Below are 9,011 nucleotides of genomic sequence, written 5' to 3'. Positions count from 1 at the left end.
CGATTTCTTTTTATATTAAACATTATTCAATACGCTTATTTTTATTTTATTCAAAGAATAAACATTTTTATTATGGAAGTATAAGATCACAATAAGCATGTCGAATAATGTTTAATATATCTGTAAAAATAAATCAATGTAACGATATAATCAATATAAAATGTAATCTTATGATTTTATTATGTTCATGGTTTTTAATTTCTATTCTGTAATATCATTCATCGTTGAATCTTTTCCTTTGGATAATCTATTTTTCCGTAAAATTTGTATACTTCATCGTTATCTCGCAGTATTTTTTTCTTGTTAAAAAATTGCACGATGCGTATTTCAGAGAGATTTGATGAATTTCGAGCGAATCATAAGGAATCGATTTCACGAGAGACTCTCCTATCTCAGACATGACAATTTCTCGACGCCAACGTCGATGTGAAATTTTATATTTTTTCTACTCATGAGCGCATTCTCCTTTGGCTATCCAATCTTCCGCGACTTCTATTCTTATTTCGCAATTGTCACTTTCTTTTCTTCTTTTCGCGGCAACACCGAAGCAGAAAAGCAAGTAAATAATTTCAGTTGGATCGAGTATCATACAACGCTTTGCACCAAATATTTACATCGTACTAAAATAATTTTACTTTTATATAAAATAGGACAACATTTATTGTATCATATAGGGAACATTTATTGGAACATTTAATGATAAAATAGAGATGAGAATACACGGACCAATGTCTCGGCAAACTTAACGTTCTCGCAAAGTCTGCAAAAGTCTTCCCGATTTCCCTGCATCGGCTCCATCAATTTCTCGGCTGTCACTTGCAAAAGATAAATTTATCTTAAAGAAGACCGATCGCGACGCGATTTCCTTGCGCGGAAAACTAGTACTTCCACATAACTAATACTCGTTATCATTTCTTAATCACGAGCAATCGTGCGGATTATTTTAGATTTATAATTGTTTTAGTGCGACCCACAATAACACTCAATTAAATCCGACTTACTTAATCCGACGGCACTAAACTACTTTGATTTTAAAGCTGGCCAACTGTGCGAGAGAAGAAAATTATTTCAGCGCACTTCTTTTCGAAACCTCGCGTTTACTTACTCGCGAACACTTACTTAGTCGAGTTTTCTTCGCTTGTCGAACGGAGAAAGCGTAGTCAGATTATAAACACACCTTGAAACAAATATTAAAACTTTGCTACAGTTTAGCGCGCTTTACTTTTGAAGGCGATTACGAAAGCATAACCGCGGCAACTACCACTGCGCGTTTCTTTATGTATATTTTCGAGAAAAATTAGACGAAAGTTAAACACACTGTGCGTTTAATTTTTGTTACTACATGAGACAAAGTCTAATTGATTATTTGTTTCAATCTTGACAAAATATTTTTTATACTTGTATTATATTAATTAGGGAAATTTTAACATTAAAACAATTGAAGCACGTTAAGGCAAGAAGAAATTAATATTTTATTTGGTCGGAAAAAATGTTTAGATAATGTTTAGATCCGCGACAAATAAGTGTTCAAATGATATTTGGTATATTTAATTTAACTATATTGAATCAGTTTTGATAATGTTTTTCGCAAAGATAATTAGCATTAAAATTACACAAATATAAATTGTGTTAATGAACAATAAAATACTTCACAATTAAAACAATCACGTTTATGTCAGCCATTTATATACCCATAAATACATAAACTGCAATAGTAAATATAATTTATCGGCTTTGAATCTCTCTCTCTCTCTCTCTCTCTCGCTCTCTCGTCATATGCGCCTTTATATCACTTGTCATTTTAAATGCTTGTTAACACAGTTGAACATTATATCATATTCTTAAATTGCATTTTCATTAAATGGTATACGATTTACCTTCATTTTATTTCTCTGCTCTTCTTACGTCAGAAGTAATTGAGGCAGACATATTTTATGGTATTGCACGGAGCTTTTCTTGCTTCGTTCGAGTTTCTCTTTTTGATGCATATGCATCGTGATACTCGTAGACATACGTAATAGGAACGACGTAACATGAATGTCCTGCGAAAGAAAATCCGCTTTCAACAATGACAAGTGAAATAGACGAGTAAGACGTTTGGAAAATCTCTTGGGTTTCGTTCTAACATTTCTTGACGATAGTCTTTATTACTTTAAACTATAATATTGCCACAATATTTTATATCGTAATGTTTTTCTATGTAGAGAAATAATGTAATCTAAGTAATCCCAGCAAAATAAATACAAATGGAATAAATATTAAATTTTTTTTATTTTTATTTAATTTAATTTTCTATTATATTACTTTTTTAAGATGTATAAAAAAAATATATTTTTTTTATTATTCATGAATAGTATTTTATATACATAACTGATTCATATATAAGTATAAAAAAAATGCTTGTTTTTATAAATATTATTTATAATTACCTTGTACCGCTTTATTAATTGGTTTATTATAAATATGAAACGAGATACACATATCTTAACGTATCATGATATTATCATATCATATTTCATCGATAATTACCTAACAATATACGCATAAACCACGAGGATACGCGATAATACAATATACCTACACTCTATATATTTATTAATTGCAAACAAAGGGTAATTCTCTATAACATTGATCACATTAAATTAATTTATAAGAAATAAAACATACACAAAGAATTTATATTATTTGATTTTTATATACTATTATTATATATTATAATACACGGAAAAAATTATCAGATATATTTAAAAAATTTTTTTTTTTTTTGCATAATTATATTATATTATAAACTGCTTACAAAAGAGTTATGTAAATATAATATTGACAATCTTTATAATTTTAATTTGTTACATAATTTTTAGCAATCTGCTTGAGTTCCTTCTTAGCGATCTTTCCCGTAGCCGTGCGAGGCAGCCGTTGCATGAATTTAACTCCCGCATGCAATCTACAATACCACGGCATGTTCTGCTTCACCAAGTCGGTTATGTCGAGCTCCGTCGCCTGGAATTTACGTGAGAAATTGTAATGTAACGTATGTAGGGCAAGACGGTTAAACTCTTAGGGTTTGCAGTAAATTGAAACTGTGTGCGCAAAAACAGGTCAATTCTCTTTCTGGTACAAATCAATAAATGCAGATCATTTATATTATAAGTTTACTTGCTCTTGGAGGAAAAATTTGGGCAACATAAATTATTCTGGATATTTTTTTTTTTTTACATAAATACATTTATAAAAAATATAAAAATTCAATAACATTCAATAAACATGTTATTGTGTTATCAGATTAATAGAAAAAATTTATGAGAGCATAAAAATAAGTTTTTGAGAATAATTTATAATATATATGAAAGAAAAAATTTTTGCAAAAGATGTGAGATGTGCAATTAATATAAAATGAAGATTATAAAAACACATCTGTCATTGTTTGTATTTATTACAATTATTACGAATTTTCATTTAGTAAAATATTACCTCTTTGCCGGGTATTTTTGCGACAAAAGCCATAGCGTGTTCCTCCTCGATAGCATGCGGCACTGCCACCACAGCAACTTCGAGAACTGCGGGATGTTGCTGAATCAAAGTTTCGATTTCCGCAGGCGATATTTTGATAGCTCTATAGTTGATGAATTCCGATATTCTATCGACGAGGAAGATTTCGCCATCGTCATCATAATAGCCTAGATCGCCCGTGTGTAACCATCCTACAATTAAAGCAAGTTGCACACGCTAAAATATTACAATTTTTAATATTAATATTATATTAATATTAATATTATATTAATATTATATAATATTAATATTATATTTATATTATATAATATAATATTTTTAATATTATATTAATATTATATTTTTCGAATTGTTTATAACATGTAAAAACTATCGATGTTTTGATATTAATAACTGAAATTATTTTTATTATTTCTGATTTGAGAGAGCGCTCTACATGGGACAAAAATATGTTAACTCTGAGATGTTATATATTTTCAAATTAAAGTTTCTACATTTGTTCTAAACAATGACGTGTCGAACTATTTCATGCTTACCGTCCGAATCGATAGCATTCTTCGTAGCCTCGGGGTTGTTGTAGTATCCATTCATCATGTACGACGATTTGGCCCATATTTCTCCGGTTTTGTTAGCCCCCAAGATTCTTCCTGTGCTAGGATCGACCACCTTCAGCCGTCCTGTTTCGCACACAAATCCACAGCTGCCCGGTTTACTATATTTCGTCTGACGGGCGCATAATCCACCGTAATCCGTCATTCCTGCGGGCAGTTTGTACAAAAATTGTTTTTTTTTTCGCGTCGCATCTTCATCATATGTGTTTTAAGCTTTGTTTGCGCTATCGCACTTGTACGAAATTCACAAGATTGTAATAACGATTTATTATTTGTCATCTTTATGACAGTCCGGTACAACTCACCGTAACACAATATGACACTGGTGTGCGGTAAAAGTTTCACCAGAGACTGCTGCAGTTCTCTCTGAAAATGTGCGCCGCCAAATAAAAGGATTTTCAATGTCGGTAACCGGTACTTGCTTAATACGTCGAACTTTACCAGTCGAATGGGGAAGCAGGAATCACATCTAAACCAGGATACCTGAATGCAAAACGACGCCGTTAAACTCGAACGTTCTCACGCGGTATTACCTGCACGAGGCAATAAATCATTCGGCGCAACTATCACACTCAGTTGTAGATGAGCCTCAATTCGGGCATCGTGTTATCCTTTAGTAAATTCGCCACGCGACATAAATTAACACAAATTAACGCGAATACGTGACCGTAATATCGCATGAAATAATATCCTTTATATGCAAGAATATTCTTAAATGGAAATAATAATGCGAACACAGATGCTGTGTGCGAGAAGCGCATAATAAATCACATTATATCGCCAAATTTTCTATCATAAATTTGCAATTAATTTATAAGATGCTGTACACATTATTTAGACAAGCCCGTGTTTGTCGCTAAAAAATGTTTTATAGAGATTGTCTCTTAAATAATTGTTTATTGTTATTAAAACTACTCAGTAGAATAACACGTTATTCACCATGTCATCTCTTACAAATTTATTAATTTATCATTGTTATTGATATATATATGTTTTGATGATTCCGATTCGCCGTTAATAGGCAATTACACGATTGTATGCTAATCTTCCATCACTTGCCTCGTACTTCTCGATGAAGTGGCATAGTTGGTCGTCGTCATCGTAATCTGGAGCTATGATCCTTTTAGAGTAATCCAGAATAGCCTTGATAATGATGAACAGACCGCAATACCAACGCATGGAAGGCGTCCACATGGATATGTGCCCGTTAAGATCATGGATCTTGACGTGAGTCATGTAATTGATCATGGATGCGTGGCTGATCTCGGCGCCCTTCGGAAAACCACTGGTACCGGATGAGCAAACGATCGTAGCAATCTGATCGGGACTAGTCAGCTTCGAACACTCGAATTCATCGATCCTTGCCATATCTTGGGAACGTAAAACGCTCGTCAAAGACGCATTCTCAAATCCCGCCAGCTCGCCGAATATTACGAGCTTAGTGTCCAGGTGGTCCTCTTCGACGATCCGTGCCAAACATTCGATCGATTCAACATTCGCAAACACTATTTTCGGTCTTGTTAGCGAGAGAAAAAAATTTGCGGTCGCTGAAAAATGAAGAAATTTCTATGTAAATTTATTCCGTGCGTTTGAAAAAAAATTTCCACGCGACGTCATCGTTACTTTCGTTATAGTATTTGTACGCATTAATCTGTCATATTCGTTGCGGATTCGTGACAAAGATAAAAGCGACATTCTATGAGTCCGAGTAATTCGGGAGCTTTTTTCGTGCTGCGTCACGTCGATTGATTAAAAAGAAAAAAAAAAATGAAAAGAAAGGTAGATAATCGAAAGGGAAAAAGATTGAAATGAAATGCTCCGCAACAACGGCACTGCCGCGTTGTACGTGCGGAAAATCGGATCTCATTCGGCGATGAGTCGATGGTTTAATGCTCGGAAAAAAGAATCAAGAACAAGCTGGAAAAACGGGAGAAAAGTAATAACGTACTTGGGGAGAGCTCATTGTCCCATGGGTTGCTAATGGCGCCGACGTAAAGTGCCGCCAGCAGCGGTACGTATGATTCCAAGTGATTGTGAGTGCAAATGCCGATTATGTCGCCCGGTTGAACAGCCTGCTCTCTCAACCACAGCGCGCATTTCACGCTTTTCTCCGTCATTTCCGCGAAAGTGGTCTTTGTGCCGGTAACCGCTTCCACCTACACACATACGCATTATGGATCGAACGAGTGGGAAGTTTAAAGGCGAATTTACGTTAGCGAAATTTACGTTAAAGTCGATCCGATCGTACGTTTATCGACACTCTCTTCATAGAAGTAGACTACATCTACTTACTTGAGCGACAAATTCCGGTTTGCTACGCAGCTTTTCCAAAACCAACGCTCCGACGTTTGTGTATTGATCGTAAATCGGTATTTCCTTGCCAATCAATATATTGTCTTCTATCCTAAACCTTAGATTATCCTAAAAAGTTGTGGCAAGTGCAATTATATATATTTGACGATTATAAATTGAAAATTTAAACGCCGGAGGTGACAAATTGCAATGCAGCGTAAAAGAATCTTCATAGCAAACTCGATTTATTTTTTTTTTATTGTATTTAAATGTAGTTAGTTCTAATATATATATACAGAAAGAGAGAGAGAGAGAGCCATAACGATGAAATTTTCCAAGAATTTCAAATAAAGAGATTTTAAACTTAAATTTAATATCATGTATGACGCTAACATTACAAGTTTTTTTTTAACATTTTTTGTATCTGTACCTCTTCGACGATATCTTGATTCTTTAGGTTTATCATCATATAAAAATATACTTGACACTATATTTAATGTTCGATATATTCTAAAAACAAATCTAAAGCTTATATAACCGACTAGATGAGCACACAGCTTTTGTTATCGATCACATCTCTACTACTGATACTATTGCGACAATAATTCACTTATATACTTATATACTATTATAAAACTGCGATAAAGTATTAAAGTGAACGATTTCCATGCGGGTGGAAGGGATAAGTAATGTTGTGACGAACAGTGAGTGTATATCAACGTTCTCTCAGAAATTTGTTTTTACGATGGAAATTATCAAGAGATCCATTAGGAAAAAACCTACTATTCGCAAATGCGTTGCGAAACAATGCTGTCGTGATATACCGAGGAAAGACAAATATTTGTATGCAAGCTCGGATGTGCGCAAGTCCCGTCCACGAACGTCTCTCTTTCTGTTGAGTAATTCCGAGTCTCTCTGAATAAAAACTCTTGATTTAATGCAGCGATCCGATTTTATTCTAACGAAATGTCGCAAAAGAAAATAGTTACATTAAAAAAATATTTAACTGTAGGTAAGAAGGGAGAAACAAGCAGTAAATATTTCTTTGAAAAAATTTTTTTATTAAATAAAAGTATTTATATACCATTATTTTATAAATAAATTTTTCTTTGAATATTATATAATTTTAATCAAGAAAAAAATTATAAGAGTATTAAAAATTCATGTTTAATTAATTAAAATTTTGATAAGAATCATGATTATGTAATATATAATGGATATAATTTTTAAATATTATATTCTTATGCATATCTTTGTAATTATAATATATCGTACTTATGTTTCTTTCGTTAACCCGGCATAGTTTATCATTGCATTAAGCAGCGTTAAAGGACTAATTGGATACCGTTGGTCGTCTGTCCTAAGTTCTAACCAATTTATGAATGCGGCAACGTGACACGAGAGTGCACTATGCGGCCGCCGCCGACTCAAGGTGACGGGAACGGTTTCTGTTTCTCGAACTTTGCTTTACAATCGACAATCTCGATGTTCTCTCTTCATCCAGCCACTATCTTGTCCATCTATTCTACATTCGCGGCATTACCATTAATTTTTAAACTGTCCGCACTTTGATCGTAATCTTGAGACAATCGCCAAAAACTTTCTTACTTATATATTTGAAGATATTATATGCAAAACGCTAAGAACGTAGTAAAATTTATGAGAATGTCAACGTGAGATAACAACATCAATGAAGCCGAAACTTAATTGTTTCAATATAAGTATCTATTTATTGAACGAAGGATTCTCTTATCAGAATATATCTTTTATCAGAATATTCTTATCGACTGATTATGATATCATGAATGCACTTTTATCCAACGGAGTAAACACAACGTTTCAAATCTCCAGATTTGTATGTCGTGCGCTTTCGTGCTATTTCTATTTTACTGCCAAGTTGAATTTTGATCGAGACAAATTCATTCATTCACCGATGAGAATTAATATTTTGCATTGACGCGTTATTAGTGTAAAAAAAGTTTAACAAGCATCGAGAAATTCTACGCTCGCAACGATACAACGCTTTCATCGCATCATGGCTCATGTTCAGTCAAACAACCTGAGATTCTACTTGACTGATCTTGACTGATCTTCCTCTCGTTGTATGTCACAGGAAGTTTTGTGTGCTTCCAACAGAGAACTTAAATTTATATCATATAACGTTATTATATTACGATATCAGATAATGATGTTTAACGAGTAATTTTTATAAAGATTCAAATTTTATATAATTTATATCTGAACTATACACACACACAGACACACACACACATACACGCTCGAAACAATAATTTGGATCGTAAAATTTTGAATATTTTTGAAAACGAAAATTAACTAGCGATTGCGATTATGTAATATTATGATTTTCGTTGCCTGATGGGTAGTTATTCCAATGAAGATGAATATTGCAATGCAATCTCAGAGAAATTGTTATGTCCATATTTAATTATTCAGATCCATTCCCTGTGCTGTTTCATTTACACATCGGGAAATGGTTTCACAAATAAACTATTCACTGTTTTCGGCAAAACGGTATTTACAAGGATAAGTTGCGTATCTCTAAGTTGCACGACTGCCGTTTTACAACTTACTCTAAAT

General features: G+C 33.2%; 1 protein-coding gene across 1 annotated transcript; it reads right to left on the bottom strand.

Annotated features, from left to right (window-relative positions):
* Positions 1-2,252: 2,252 nt before the first annotated feature.
* LOC126859250 (luciferin 4-monooxygenase-like) lies at positions 2,253-7,009 on the bottom strand. Its single transcript, XM_050610336.1, has 8 exons — positions 6,844-7,009; positions 6,414-6,542; positions 6,070-6,277; positions 5,181-5,668; positions 4,427-4,604; positions 4,047-4,268; positions 3,472-3,701; positions 2,253-3,000 (listed from the first exon to the last, which is right to left on the bottom strand). The coding sequence occupies exons 1-8, from the start codon at positions 6,880-6,882 to the stop codon at positions 2,839-2,841; spliced, it is 1,656 nt and encodes a 551-aa protein (XP_050466293.1). The 5' UTR covers positions 6,883-7,009; the 3' UTR covers positions 2,253-2,838.
* Between the last annotated feature and the right edge of the window lie 2,002 nt (positions 7,010-9,011).

This window comes from Cataglyphis hispanica, chromosome 3 (genome assembly GCF_021464435.1).
Source record: "Cataglyphis hispanica isolate Lineage 1 chromosome 3, ULB_Chis1_1.0, whole genome shotgun sequence".
NCBI lineage: Eukaryota > Metazoa > Arthropoda > Insecta > Hymenoptera > Formicidae > Cataglyphis > Cataglyphis hispanica.
The sequence above is the reverse complement of the archived record's forward strand: the minus strand, read 5'-3'. Positions and strand labels throughout refer to the sequence as shown.